We start from the raw sequence: 16,451 nt of genomic DNA, 5'->3' as shown, positions 1-16,451 counted from the left end.
TCAATAAATGGCCGTTTTCTGGAAAAGAAAGATGCCTGATCATTTTCTAGACGGATCGATTTTTACTTATACAGTTTATATAATTAATCTATACATAGTTGAAATTGTGTAATTTTTGACGCTAGTGACGAACGATATTGTACGACAAATTGAAAATCACAGGGGCCGTGAAGCAAGATTTTGAGAACCTGAATTCAGTGTCACAGGTATCTTAACTTGGAAATATATCAGCCCTTTAACGTGACGAAGAAATGAAATTTCATGATGAAATTTTTATTTCATCCTCTGTCACGATACCTTTTCAGCACATGAAATAATATAATTAACTTTATACAATAATAACTCTAGAACGTTCTTTTATGACAACTGGTAATACCCAGCTCTTAGTATAGGATTTTTAAAAGAATATGAGGAAAAAAGGGAACAAAATTAAATTCGAAGCAAACGATATTTGAAATAGAAATTCCGAGTGTTCTTCACAAGATCTATGAGAGTGGCTAATTTATGGAAATGCTTGGTTTGTTATAGTTTTAGAAATTTCAAGTTTGAACTGGTTTTTTTATAAAAATTAGATTATTTGCATGATCTAATGCAAACAAATTTTATACTTTATTATTTCTTTGCTATATATTTAATTTTGTAAAAAATGAAGCGCTGATCGATCGTAAAATAGAAATAAATTTCAGTTGATATGAAAAAATAAAGTCGAGTGTACAAGCAGGATAATCTTTCGTTACGGTGTGAATTAAAGAACACGATAAGAATGATGATATTGTCAAGGCGTTCAAGTGAATCATTCATACAGTCTAGACGCGATGTTTTTCGCGAGATAGGCTCTAGAAATCTCACGGAAATCAAAGGTTATAAATGTGAAGTGTCATAAAGCGTACTTGACACGGACATTCATTTTATTTCGCTTTGGCTCATGAACTTCGTGTCCAATTTATCTCTCGACACAAATGAACGGATAAATTCAAAATTTATCTACGCTACTTAAAAATTATTCTACAAAACAGCATCGGAGGGGAAACGCTTATTATTTCAAAGAAGTAAAGTGGATTGAAATTTCGTGTAAATTTTTCAAGCCCTCGAAACGTTCGACTGGATACCGTATCGCGTTGAAGAGATCCTTTTCCCCCGGAAAAACAATAATTACGCTGAGAACAGGTGCGCTAAAACTTCGACGATATACACTGGCGTTTACCGGCGCTTCGTGAGTTGCGATAAATTCAACGATTATGTTTTCCTAGCGTATAAAAATGAAGCTATCTCGCACCGAAAGTAACTCTAAAGAGAAAAAGAAGATCGCGATCTTTCAATTCAACTGCCGTCTTTTTCAATTGCTAACGCTTAAATCGCGACGTAAATAGACTCTTGATTAAAATTTACCTCTGCGAGGGATATCCTCTAAAACGCATTAGTCGCAAAATAAGCAGAAGCTCAAACAAAATTCTCTCTCTAGGAAATTACTCGAATTTCCTTCTGTTACCGTAAATTCCGCAATAATTTCCCTTAAATTGTACAAAAACGGGCTTTAACACGAGCAATTTCATTCTAGCCGGCGATGAACACGTATTCCGGCCAAACTTCTTCGGGCTCCTATCGCAAAAACCATCGACCTTAGCTCGGCGACGACGTAGCGTAGGTTTCTTCTCTTCTTTCTTTTTTTTCTTTTTTTTTTCAATCAAGCTTAATTTCTAACGCCGGCTAGACAGGATTTATGCTTGGCTACCGGGAAGCGATGAACGTGCGTGCCTATGAGACTGTCGCGTGTTTTATGTCGGTTAATCTCGTAAAAATTCATGCAAAATAACGCTCGTGTTTCATCCGTTACCCGTTCTTCTCCGTAGCCGGAGGCACGTTTTCCATTGTTCAGCCGCGGTCCGACTTTCACGATGCATTTAAAGCGACTTTAGTGAGAGGGACGCGAGCAAGAACCGGCTGGAATATTTTGTGCCCGGTAATAATGCGATCAACCACCGGTGCAGGGCTTATCGTTCGTCCACGGATACGGGGACAAGCTGTTCCATGGAAAACCAGTGGGAAAAAATCTTTAACCAACGGAGAAGAGCTGGTTTGTGGTTTAAAGCTAAACAAAACGCACCGATGAAACTTGTTGAATTTCTTCTTCGTTGGTTTAATAATATGCAGACGTTGAATTGTTTCAGTAGTTGACGACCAAGCAGAATTGATTTTCTGGCCATTGTGTTTGAAAATATGTAATGTTTGAAAAGATTGAAAGCATAGATTCATCGGGATTCGGAGGACAAATTGATAGAACTCAGCATTTTCCCATGTAGAATATAGAAACGATCGACAGATTGTACTATCAGTGTACTCAAAATATTTGCTATCAACATCCTAACAACTTTAACCAAGTTTAGAATACAGTCAAAAGTCGTCGACTAACGAAGTAAGAAACAATTCGAACAAACTAGCCCAAAAAGGCCTGGAAACTTTTATTCAGCTAATCACTGATCACGCCTTGAAAAAACAAATTTCATCCTAAATAAACTCCACATCGTAAAACCAATTATTGATTTCATTCACGATCCACGTACGCCAGCTACACGTGACAGCATAAAAACCGACGACCACGATTATCCATACGAGTAGGACACAGCACGCGCCGTTTAATCCGCGTCCATGCGTAGACGAGATACATCGAGGATCAATCGAGGGCACCAGGGGTTGTTGAGTAATTTAATCTCCGCGTGGCATCAGCGGCCAACTAAAAGCCACTCTGCCCGTTAGGAGGACGACTAATGAAGCGACTCCACACTGTGTCGACGATCATCGGGTCCCTGCAGCTTCCGGCAAAATCAAATGCCGTGGTACTCGCGATCGAGCGTTCGCAGCACTTAATACAGGGCAAACAATCACGACGAGAGATCCGCGCGTATAATTTCCGGCAGAGTCAATAATAATTGATCAGCGATCGCCGTAGACGAGGCACGGCGCTGGATTAAGCGGCGGTTCGACCGCCATTGTTTCCGCATCGAATTAAAGCCGTTTACTTTGGCCTTCGATTCGTAGCTCGTTAAAGCAGCGGCCGAGAATGAAAACCGATTGTCAAGAAGCCGAGATTATGATTGTTAATACCTCGTTACTCCTCGGGGTTGTAACGGCTTCTATTCAGTTGGACGGTATATATATTTAAGGTAATTGCCGGTATATATTGATTTTGAGATTGCAGGAGAAAGAAAAATCTGATATTAGTCGTTTTAACTCGGTAGTTCTCGTGTTAATACACATCTTTAAAGTAGGAATTAAAAATTAGAATGTTGCGATCACACTGCGGATTTTTATGCGTTTATGGCATGTTTGATGATACAACAATGCGAACAATGCACATAATATACAGAAATATGTATAAAATATTAGTTGACATAGTGTAATATGTAGTATAATATGTAGTGAAATATGACAAAGTGTCATTCACAATGTTTCACGGATAGAACATTTTTCTATCTAAATTCCATTTTGTAAATTATATTTACGAAGAATACGAATTTGCGTAAATATCCGCAGTTTAGTTACAACAGAAGAACAATAGAATAATTTTTATTATGATTCTGCTGTAATTCCCGAATCTTTGTGTTCCAAACGTATTCTTGTTCGTAACATGTAAGAAAATCTTTAAAGCTTTAAGAAAGCCTCTAGTATGCGCTTAAAATGAAGAATCGTGCATATCAACAATGATCTTTTCATGTATTTCGTTGACAATAGAAAAATACAATTAAGACTAAAATAATCGAAAGAACACGGCAGAGTTAATCCTATTTTTCAGTGGTGTTTGTCTTTGTTAGGAAAGAGTTAATATCAATAAAAAGTTGAATTTCAGTGTATGTACGTACACGATGAATAAATTGTCAGGTGACAACAACTCGTGTATGGTCGTTACTTCGTTGCGCTTCGATACGTCCCAGCAATTGTGTACATAAGCTACTTAAGTAGAGTGGACAGAAACTAGTCTGACAATCGTTACACCATGCAATAAATTGCTTTACTTACCCACGATGTTAACTTGGTTTTAGATGTTAAGTGGCTCGTTCCTCGTTCGTCAGTTTTACAGTTGTAAGTGGTGTCCTAATGGATCCGTAACACTCGTTGTTAAGAATTTAACTCCGACATTTTATACAAATTTACACAAAATTCTTATTCCCGCGTTTGTGCAAGAATTACCAAACTACGGATATTTATACATTTTTGGCAAATTTAAAGATGTAAAAATGCACAGAATTCACATGGTGTATCAGAATATAGGAAATATTTAAAATATAAAATATTTCTGTTTACCTTATCTTAGTCCATATGAATTAGCATAAACGCGCCAGTTTAATAATTATCTATATTTTACTTACGTTACCCTGATCAAAATATCATAAATTGACCCAAATTTATCACTAAATTTTAAATGCATAAAATACATACAATGCACTGAACGAAGAATAACAGAAAAAAGTAATAGGGAAAGCTAAAAGCAACAATGAAAAATAAGTCTAGGAAAATAAACTCTCCGTCAGAAAAACACAACGTCATATCAGTCCATACGAACGAACCGAAACTTTCATGCAAATTGCAAGGAAGAAAGAAGTTCCACGTGTATGTGAATATGACGCATAGGGATGGTTGGTCCGTGTGTAGTTCGCGTTAAAATCTCGTTTGAGTGACGTACGAGCCACGATTGGTGTCTGACAATCTTCTCGAGTAAGGTATTCGAAAAGACTGGCACGCTACGTTCTGCCTGTCCTACCTGGTTTGCACAGGAAAAGTACACACTGGATCCCTGCGAGCAACGATCGCATATCAGAGATTCACGAATGAAAGTTAAAAATGTCAAGAAAGTTAAAGAGTTATTCTACCAAAACATTGACGCGATCTTTTCTGCCAATTTAATAACGTTGCTTCGTACATTGGAAGAATTTAAGTAACCTGTTCGATCGAATATAAACCATATTTTACTTCTTGCCACAATTTTTCTTAAGAAGACTCTTTTAACATTAAGAGTATCGACGATTGAAATATAAAACAATGAAATCGGAATGCAAAGGAAAGACAAGTCTTTATTTGTATACTTTACCAAAAAAAAAAAGATTCATTCGTATGTCCAAAAAAAAGTAACATTGTGAATCGATAATTTCATGAAAAATGTTGTCAACCCTGTTAGTTGTGGTGATTGAGGTGAATAACGAAACGTAACAAGAAAAATTGATGTGTGATATTTATGCTTAAGTTTCGAAGCGCAACGATCAAAAGTAATAACGATACGTATGGAAGCCGAGATTCTTGAAAAACCAATAACGGAATTTCGATGGAAAAATCGAATTTCGTGGCAGCATTATGCGGTGTAACATCATAGTGTATGCGCGGCTCGCGAGTGAAATTTCAACGAGTTTTTGTTGTCTCATCCGAGTTCGTCCCCAACGTTTACCCGATTCGCCGCGAAATGCAATTCGCTATGCTCGTCACATTTTTCTCCTATTTTTCCCTCTTCCCTTTTATTCGTTGTTGTTTTCCTTCTTTTCGAGTTGCAGGCATGTCTTGTTCATTTCGTATATACGTCAGCTTGACGCATAAATAACGGTGTAAATAACATTAACATTGTAGGTGGTTGTTCGAGACATAAAACCACGATTGCTCACGTAAAATTATGTTTAAACTTTCCTTCGTTATTTATGCTTGTTTGCTGCTCATTAATTAACAAACGTTGCCCGGTGCAATTATAAATTTTTCCAAGTTTTTAATCAAAGAAATCGGAAAGCCCTCGCGCTTCAACGTTCCCTCGTTCGGCTTACCATCGCACGAGGCTAACGTAGCATAACCGCGGGTAAAATTATAACTTCGCTAATTTCGCAAATACCGGCGTAACTGAAGCAAGTTTTGTGTCAATAACGCAGTTAATCTTCCGGTTTCCCAAATATGTATATATACAGTGACTCGCGACAGTATTCGGATATCCTTCAAAACAGAATAACTTTCTTAAAACTGGACCAAACGACAACTTCTTTTTAGAGTTTACAAGGATTACTTGACTAGATGATATGTAAAAAGAATCTTGAAAAAATTGCTATTGATTGCAATTGAATGGGGAGGAAATTAGTAAAAGAAGTATTTTAAGACATTTTTATCTGAATCTGTAGTGAAAATTTGAACAGTACATTTTGTAGATTTATTTTAGTTATAATACATGGTGAAAATTTTATAGAAATCAATAAACACTGCTGTGAGTTACAATGGTTAAAAATGGTGAAAATCTCAATGTTGTTATTTCTATACTCAGAGGTAAGATCGGAATAGTTATTATTTTATTGAATGGATAAATCTATCACACCGTTCTGAGCCAAAAAAAAACCTTTATTGCACGCGCTTACGAAAACTAGGGATAAAAACAAAAAGGCATCTTAAGCCTATCGATTAAATCTATCGATCGTAACTAAAATCATCCTCTAGTTACTATTTCTTATAACTAACGCATCTGCAAATGGATGACGAGCATGAACTCGCGTTGTCATTTTCAATACTCAATTTTTCATGACTATCGGCCAGAAGCTGCAATAATTTTAAAGGCTCTTACATCTTTCGATGTTGGTTGCTTATTTCCGCATCAACCGATTTCAATGAAATTTTCTGCGTGTATAAAACTGATGTAAAAATGTCGTAAAAAGTGATCTTTACTACTTTCCCTTTTGATTCCGAGCAATTGCAGTATTTTCAAAAATTTCATTTACATGTCATTTAGTAAACTAGACGAGATTGGTAAACTAGTCCTTCTAACTTCTCAAAAGGACTAAAGTCGTTTGACCCAGTTTTGAAAATGTGATCTTGTATATATTCGTCGCTTTGTCGTGCTACGATTATCGAGACCAACGCCTTGTATCGCTAATGAAACGGAGCATTATAATTTCCAAAATCATATTAACTCAGGAACAAAGGAGTGAATCCATTTAAAAACGAATTTCCTAGGTTCGCGATGTTTAATGGGATACTGTAATTTTTAGAGGCGCGCTTTTTGTGCCTCAAAACTCATTAAATAACTCTCAAACGATGTAACCGACTCGGTGAATCTATGGGATATTGCAGGATCTAAAGGATATTATGAATTGGATGAGTTCAGAAGTTCGCAGGGCTACGAAACTTCGAGATGTCTTTCCAGAGATGGTAAACGTTTCAGCGATGCCGAAAGTTTAAGGGACTTCGAGGAACACGGAGATCTTTGAAAATCGATTTTGATATGTCTCAAAAAATTGGGAGATTCCTGGACGTTGGGTAGGATTGAGAAATTAAAGAATTCCGGAATTCGAAGGCTCCTAAAATGATACGAAGATCTGCGAATGGTCTTTGGCCTCTAAAAAAATCTCTGGAATAATATTTTTAAAGTCGAAGAAATAACTCTTTAAATATTTCAACCACGGATATTCGCAGGTTTTACATACATATCTGAAATTATTCAAGGCTCTTTATGAGGAAGCACTCTTATTACCATGCTGAATTTTACAAGAACCTTTGATACCATTCTCTAAAAGTCGGAGAGATCACTCTTACAATTTCTTATACATTTAAACGAGCTAAATTTAGATTTTCATATCTAGTTTCTTATCTGTGTCAAGCTTCCATATGCTCACATTATTACTCTCGCAAGAATTTTGTACCGCCTTAAAAGTTAAAAATAGTATTTTTATGACAGCTCGTAGATCCATAAAATTCACATAACCTTCTTCATAACCAATTTAATTATATTAATCTCCTTTATATGGAATTACTTTATTATTGTTCCGAGTCTCATAAAAATTTATTGACACTTTTAAAATCCAGAAAGGTAACCGTAAACCGATATCCCATAGACCCATAAAATTCGCATCACTTTTTTCGTAACCGATCTCAGTCGTATTAAAATTCCCTATATTATTCAGAAATAATATAATTTCGGAAGAGGCGTCAGTTGTTATCACTCGATAACACGAACGCACCAAATATACATTAGAACGTTGTTTCCTATTCACTTTTTAATCACGCAACTAATTAATTTACTGGGAAATCGGTCGAATACCGGTGTCGCGTCCGCCAAGCCAAAAACCGTGTTAATTTATTCCATCAATTAATAACCGTCCGATGGCACGCGACAAGACGTTATCATGGGACAAAACCGTTGCGGCAAACATTGACTTATCACTATACGCTGTCTCATGGAGGATTCAGGCGTGGGTTATCGCGAGACACCGTTCCCAGGACGTTCATTTGCAACTTCGAGCCGAGCAAAATGGAAGTGAACGACGTGGAAAATTTACATGGCGCTTTGTGCCACTACTTGCCCAACTTACATACATCGCGTGGAAACGTAGCACACGTAAGCTTGTCAAGTATATGGTGAGACGTACCGCTTTGACATAAAGGCGCCGGCTTCATAATTCACGGGAAACTTCCTTCGGGCGTTTCGACTTAGCGTCATAAAAGAAAAGAAACGAGTAGGATACGAGAAAGAGAAACAGAGCGATGGAAAACGATGTCTGTAGGAGGACTTCACTTTCCTTTGTGCGTGTGTGTGTGTGTGTTTGTCCTTACCGGAAAATCCTTGTGAATTCTATTCAGAGTCCTCGGGAACAAATCGAAGCGAACATTATTCATAATAGCCGGCTGAGCAAACGTGCCAAACGCGGCGTTTATTATTCACACGGCCGCATTCTGAGAGAAACGACTCGACTGAAAGACGTTCGACGTTCTCCCGTTACTATCGACTCTTGAGAAATACCAAACTGACAATAGCAGAATTTCAAATGGGATGAAATTGGTTTCCTTTAGTGATTGCTCGCAGGTGTTTGCATATCTACATACGATAAATATTCTCTTTTTATTACTTGCCGATCTATTACGCAACTTTAAGATCGTTTTTCGACTTCTTCGACTTTCTTTAAATTTTTATTATCTAAATCGAGAATTTTTTAAGCTATCATGGCGAAACACCGAAATATAATTTCTATTAGACGTAACTTACATCCGGCAGTTCTAACAACTATACCTTTACTAGCCTTTCGAAAATATTATTTCTACGTTGCGGATGTCTATCCATTTATGAAAACTTGAAGGCTGCAAAAGTATAAAAGATATTACGCTATGTGTAAAAATAAAATAAAACGTTAGAAAATACTTTCGGTAATATTTGGTGGGTCGAGAACTAATGATCTTTTAACTAATGAGCAAGCGGGCTCGTGCGATAAAAGTCAGAATCTCTCGTCAGATCCAAGAAGCGTGAGAAAACGATCGAGCGCAGGTATGTTTGCTTCTGAATTACACACGGTTCGGCTCGTTGAAACCACGGGGAGCATCCGTTCGAAGATATCCGATGGAAGATAGAGCCGCGAGCTTTACGACATTTCTGATAGCAGTCGTGTGATTTACAGCCGGTCTCCGCGGAACGACGTGTTTTCCGCGAAGAAATGACGCGAATCCCTCCTTCGCCTCCCTCACACACACACACACACACACACAGAGCTTACGAATTACTACCTGCTAGCTAGCTAAGGTGACTGCTGTGTAAAAGCAGATTCTATTTTCGTTTTTCCTCTCGTTTCCTTTCTTTTCTTCTTTTTTTCTTTTGCAGGTATGTCGAGCCGAAAAGGTACTCGTCTAATGGCAGAGATATGACGGTCGTTCTGAGACGAGCCACCAATGGCCTCACCGACGAGGAATACATGGACGTCTCTTATTACTTTCACGATGGTAAGCCGACTATCTTTCACATCTTTTCAACGATTCGAACGTTACGTATAAAAGTATCGGAGGGGTTTTTAGATCGTTACATCGCTGTTTTCAATAAGATCTTGCCAGTTTTCAGATCCTAATGGATAATAGGTTTACTTCGATTCTTCCAACTGTCATACGTACACGGTATATAGAGAAGTAAACGTTTTTTCATTGGGTTTTTTTCAATGGAAATTGAACGATAGTTGCCCGTGATTTTATGAACATTATCAACAGACTATGGTTATTTATACAAACTCATATGTTTACGGATATTGATAAAAACTTAAATCAACGTGATTATTCTATAAGGAATGTCATCAAATTTATTTCACTTTCGATACTTTATGTATTTTTGTATTTGTGCTCGTGCCTGCATACTTACATTTATCGCAAGTTTTTTTTTTTTATTTAATATTTCACATTCACAATTTGTCCAATTTGGACACTTGGTAGAATTTTTTAGTTGTTTGGTTATCATGTGGTACCATCTTCGTGTTTGTCAGGTTATATCCTTTATGAATTTATCGCAAGTGTATAAAAATTCATAGTCTAACTGTAAGGTCAGCAGGAAATTTTATGCGAAAACAAAAAGAAAATCGGTAAATGATCAATATGTAATAATTTGTGCTTTGAAAGCTACGTAGCCAAGTATCTATTTCTTCTACTTTATTTTATTACCACCATGTTACAAGCTAACGTCAAACGATCTGATTCGTAAGAATGGCTGGTTAGCTACTTTCAAATTGAAATGAAAAGGTATAGTCAATTAGAATTTCTTCATCCCGTCAAGCAAACAAAATTCCAATTACACAAGGTTAATTAAGCATTGCGTAATGAATAGGAGGGAAAGAACACAATATGCAGCCGAGATATTTGAACCACCTTTTACTCCACAGTCAGCAAAGGTGTACGCGTAATCAACACTGATTGTTCGATAAAAAAAGTAATGCGACTGATTGCTATACAATTAGTATGTTAATGCAAATGATATTCGAACAAAGGACCATTTTCATTCAACTTTCTTCGATATATTTCCTAATAAAAACACGAACGCAACTCGATCATATCGAAAGAATGGTATCGTTTCATCATTAAAATTTCAACCTACTCTACGTGTACCCTCGTTAACTTGTACTTTCTCCATAAAATGATATACAGTCAATCAAAAAGAAGTCGATGAAACATTTTTTAATCAAAACGAACTGAGCAAGGAATTTTCGTTCGTGTCCAATGCTTCGAGGATTAATTTACGATCGATACGAGAAAGAAGAAGAAAATCTTGCGGCCGTATGCGAATATGCATATGCGATAGATCAATTATTTTGACTTCTATTCTTCGATCGAGCTATCCGAGACCAAGTGCTTTAGTCTGGCTGCTAATTACCAACGACTAATTACTGCCCCTGTAAGCCGATGTATCGGACCATCCGAATCCTTAACCGAATGAATATAGATGTGTCCGTGCACATGATAATCCGAGAACCTAGTTGGCTCGTGGCCAAGAACGTAACACTATCCATACAGCTGCATTTACGGTCATTGTAGGCGTACAGCGCTCGTACAACTCGCGTTTCCTGAAACAATATCGGAAAAAAGAACTTATTTAACACTCACGATCGTGTGATTTAAATTAAGACAGTGATATTCAAATCTTCCAAAAGCAAAACTGATCAACTCTGTCTTTCATTAGCTTTTTAATTTCATTACGATAAGTTGCTATTCAATCAATGTTCAATTCTCAAAAGACAAAATAAACGAGTTAATTCACTACAAGAAGATGACATTAACAACATTTAAAGAATATCATCGTTTTCTTTTACCTTTTAATCGATCGTAATCAATGTTGATCACATAAATGCAAAATAACGATCAATGTGTATTTTTTTCTAAATCTCTTATACCTCAAAATTGGTATTCCTAAATTAATAACACATTTCTATTGAAATTAGTAACCCCAAGTCGCGATTATAAAAGTTGACAAGCAGAACAGATTACACCGTTATCTACCATTCAGTTTGTTCTATTCTCTGAATAATCAATTTATTTGCACCAAAGTTTATTCTTGGATCTTTTTATACCTCCATATACCTATACAGGTATAGTTAGACAGGTAACCATCCGATAGAACAGAACCATAAGATGCTGCCATAATGTTACCCAGTGGTGGCGAAAAGAGACGGGAACTATTGGTCGTCCGATCGAATGGCTATGAATCTTTTATTGGGTCCGATTATCGCCGTTCACTCCTTCGTAAAGTTTTCTCTTCCTGATTTTCTTGAAAAATTTGGAAGGCGACGGAAAGGTCTGGTACGAGACGAGGGTTGAAAAGTGGTGCCAAAAACTTTACGAGAGCTTCCTACTGTTTGATAATTCGTTAAATAGAAAAGAAGTGTGAAGATGCGTTCGTTTATATTTCAAGAGATATTCTTTCTTACGTTGAAAGTAGATTATTCTGTAAAACAGCTACTTACACTAATTGCAAGTGTGGCTTAAATCTTACGCGGAGAAAAAGAAGAGAATTAAACTGTACGATTTCTTACTCGAATCAAGTTACATTAAGTTAATTAAAATTATCTGATTAAAAATAGAACGTGATAAGCTATGAAAAAGTTATTGACAACCTCCATATCTGATAACTCCATATAGTGTCTTTCGGCTTAAAAGGGGCGGAAGATCTTCGATATTATACTACGTCTTTACCATGTAGCAAAGATAAGAGCCTTTGACGTAATACTGCTACATCCTTTGTCATGTATGCTACCTTAATAACGAAAGCTTGGAACAAAGGATGCCGAATACGTAAATTTTCTTTGTTCTAAATTTCATGTATAATTTAACGAAACGTAGTTCGCTTAGATTCAATGAAAAGAGAATCCATGTGGCAATTTAAAAGAAGGAAAATAAAGCAAAGCGTCGAATTTGATCGCGATCGTATAAGGAGATCGTGATATATCGGAACAGATATATAGATGCGCGATTTGAATTTGATTGTCGTATAAAGTTAACCGAAAAAAGAACCGCGTATGCAAATACGGACACGTTCATTACACACCTGCACCGATTTTATTCGCCTTCATGGGGTGTCCATTAAATGGAAATCGATAATCCAGCCTGGATTTATCCTGTGTCGTGCACAGAAAAACGCAATCATCCGAAAAATCACTCTTACGCCGACGCAGACGCGTAATGATAAACGATGAAAATCGTCAGACTCTCCGATGAATATTTAATAAAACCAGCACCAATCCCAGTACGAGGACAGAGTTAATCGTAGTGTAATTCTGATAACTCATTGCTGAAGTACCTAAATTCGAAACGTGCATTTATACGAACAGACTTTTCCGACCTATTCCAGTCTTCTCTTTCGCGTTTTTATCTGGCTATCTCGTCGCACATTATTTCCTACCTGTTCATTTTACGAACAGTAAAGGAAATATCGACGAAAGACTCACCTGCATCAGCTTGTTCCGTAATTTAATGATTAATAATATTAGAGAATCGATTAAACACAAGTGAAAGGTAATATTGGTACGTCGCTGTTTCGACAAGTCCATCGAAAACTTTTTCCGGACATGTTGGCCATTGATTAGGTTTTTCAATTTCGATTGCGACCACGAAGTCGGACTTATCGATCGAGTGACGAACGCCGTGTTCAGACACGCGTATACCGCGTGTAAACGTAATAACGTTGACGAACGACCACGACATCCGTCAATCATCGTCAAATCGATGCCGGCAGTTTGTCGCCATGCTGACTTTCAATTCGTGACATTTTCCCGGTATTAACGGTCACCAATTTTTTTTCCGGACACCTTCATTGTGTACTGATGACTTTATGTTACGAAATAATGCCATCAAGCGCAACTGTTTGCCGATGAATCGAAAGCACGGCGCAGATCGATCGATCAAACGTTTGGTGAATGGAGAGTCATTAATTATTCTCTTTAAATATCAATTTAAAATGAGAAAATATTTTTCTAAATATCTTAAACGATCAAAGGGAATGAATTGTGAAGATGATGAGTTTCATACGTGCGTGTCTCTTAAATTTTTTAACAACTTTTTAAATTTCTGTTTAATTTTCACTTTAATTTTCACTCTAATTTATGAATTTGCGATTTTTATAAGCTTTCGATTTTCACTAAAAATTGGAAGCAATATTTTTCCTTTTCTTTCTAGTTAAGAAAATAGTTTTGAATCTCACAAACGTATAATCTAAATTAATCTTTTATTTTTGGAAGAAAATGTACATAATATACTATTTACAATATCATACCATTTTCTGAAAGATTGTTCGTACATGGAGAAGATTTACTCTACGATGAAATCACGAAACGATAATAAAGACATGTCAGATTGATCGACGGACCACGATATCGTCATGCATTTATGCATCCGACCCAAGTATTATACGAACATTGACTCGACTTCTCGATTAATAGAATATTCTTTTGAAAAAGAACGTACGGCCTAGAATAACACTATTGTACAATTTTTCTCGCATGCAAATTCACCGATTGTCGCTTTTAGGATCGGTATTGCCGTAATACCAAAGGACAATCTATCGGTGCGTAAAATTTTATCTCATCCAGAGAGACCGATTTTCTTATATACGAAAACTGCTCGACCACCGACCTTCGCTCGCGATGGCCTCGCGAAATTTTCGCGTACGAAACGAAACGTGCAAATTTCGCTTTCGCGGCTGTTCTTCACGAAAACGCTTCAAAGTAATAAATTCGTTCGATATTCCGACGAAAAAAAAGATACGAAAAAGAAGGATCAAAGTATTTCCTATCAACTTTCTGAGATTGAAAATAAGAATATTTTTTTGGTAGCTATTTTCTCATACAACTCCTTTTTTTAAAGAAAAAGATTTGCAGAAAGACCTCATTTAGCGCCGCTATTTTATTCGAAAATATTCTTCAGAAATCAGGACTTTTATGTATTTGTAGATTCATTACGAAATCGTATCCTACTTTTTTATTTGTGCAACTTTCGAGGTTTGGTGAACGGAACTTTGAATCAAGCGCAACTTTGTATCCAGGAAATATTTAGTCGATTAAAAGGCGGTTTCCGTGTCACCGCATTAGCTGCTGAATTATACAGACGGTGACCTACTTCGATCGAAGCTACTTTATAACGAAAAAAATCGGAAATGTGTGATTTTATAATGTCTCTAGGAGTTTGTTAACATTTCATAGAAATGATTAGATCGATGAAAATTTGACAGTATTTTTATACCGACACTGCTTAATTTTATCATCAGTTACTTTTCGCAATTCAAATAATTCGAAACTCGACGTATTTCTCAATTAAAATAAAATGAAGCCTGTAAAATATAAAATAAAATGAAATAATCGAACAAATCGACATTCAACTATTTATAAATACAAATATTTAAAAACTGCAAATGTTGCAGAGGAACGTGCAAAGTACATATCCATATATTCAATTTCATAACATTTGTTTACATAAGTATTTGACTGTAATTAAAAAGTGAGATATTTCGCGTAAATAAACGCGAAAGATTGTTTTTCAATATAGCTATATTATTGTTGCAATAAATTAAAAAGACAATTTATTTATTTATGAAATTTATTTTTAAAAATAAATTTAAAAATGAGATGCAATCAACATATGTACATTTCTATATCATTCTACGTACAATATACATATGTCGGAGATGTAGGGACATCGGGCCTTTCTTTTGAAATTTTGGCAAGATCCCCGATACTTTGGTCTAAACTATTCATTATAGCTGTACTTAAATAATAGAACTTAGAAGTAGTTGTTGTGATGCGATCTGATTACGTTTGCCCAAGGTTTGTGACAGTAGGCTTGCGGTCGAGGTGACACAACTGGTCGCCGAACGTAGCCACGGTCACGGGATGAACGTTTTTACTCAACAGTAGAAGTATCAATTTTGAGGGGCACACGCTGTATTAACGAACAAGCCCCGAGGCAGGAGCTGTGACGGCTTCACGCGAGTCTGCCTGGTAACGGCGCCTGGAATTTTGTTGATAAAACCGGTCAATACGCAATTGACAAGTGTGATCGTGTCAGTCTTTTATTCTTACGATCACCTTGGAGAGTTTACACGCAACGTCTGGTCAATGAGTCAGAAAGATACCGTGCGTCACAACTAACGTCACTTTGAGTTTCAAAACATATTCGATTGTACAAAGAGTTATCCCGTTGACCGTGGATTCGTTCGAACCTAAAGAACATTGTCTTTACTTTAAGAGTGTCTAATAATCAGGTTAAATTGTTAAAGCCTGTTAAATCAACGCTTGTACATATAATTGTAAATATAAACCTCATTGAACAATTACGATGGCTTGTCCTAATGAAGATACGCAACGCGCTCCTAATACTAGCGCCAACCCGACAAATCCGACATATAAATATTCGAATTGCATTATGCTAGTCTTTATAAGTATAATACGATCGTAAAAGATCAAAATACACAGACACGTTTTGTGAAATCGTATCTTAAACAGGCATTGCATATACGTAAGCAAACTGCAAAACGAAAATGTCGTTAAAATGAAACTCAAGGAAAGAACTTAGAGGAAGGAAAAGAAGTTAGAAACATGAAAAAGTTAGGAAAAATAGGTGATATCGGAGTGTTCTCGCAGCGAAAGTTCCCTTGTTTCCGTGCATACACGAGACCGATGTCTTCTGAAACTCTTGCAGGAGAACTTGCGTAA

General features: G+C 36.6%; 1 protein-coding gene across 3 annotated transcripts in view; it reads left to right on the top strand.

Moving 5' to 3' along the window:
- The window catches only part of LOC117159777 (uncharacterized), a 271,261-nt gene that overhangs the window by 241,401 nt on the left and 13,409 nt on the right, over positions 1–16,451 (top strand). For all 3 annotated transcript variants that reach the window (XM_076619339.1, XM_033339921.2, XM_033339920.2), the window contains exon 12: positions 9,599–9,717. In XM_076619339.1, the coding sequence (XP_076475454.1) occupies positions 9,599–9,717 (119 nt within the window). The remainder of the gene's footprint in view (positions 1–9,598; positions 9,718–16,451) is intronic.

The sequence above is a fragment of the Bombus vancouverensis genome, chromosome 6 (genome assembly GCF_051014615.1).
Source record: "Bombus vancouverensis nearcticus chromosome 6, iyBomVanc1_principal, whole genome shotgun sequence".
NCBI classification, from domain to species: Eukaryota; Metazoa; Arthropoda; class Insecta; order Hymenoptera; family Apidae; genus Bombus; species Bombus vancouverensis.
The sequence above is the reverse complement of the archived record's forward strand: the minus strand, read 5'-3'. Positions and strand labels throughout refer to the sequence as shown.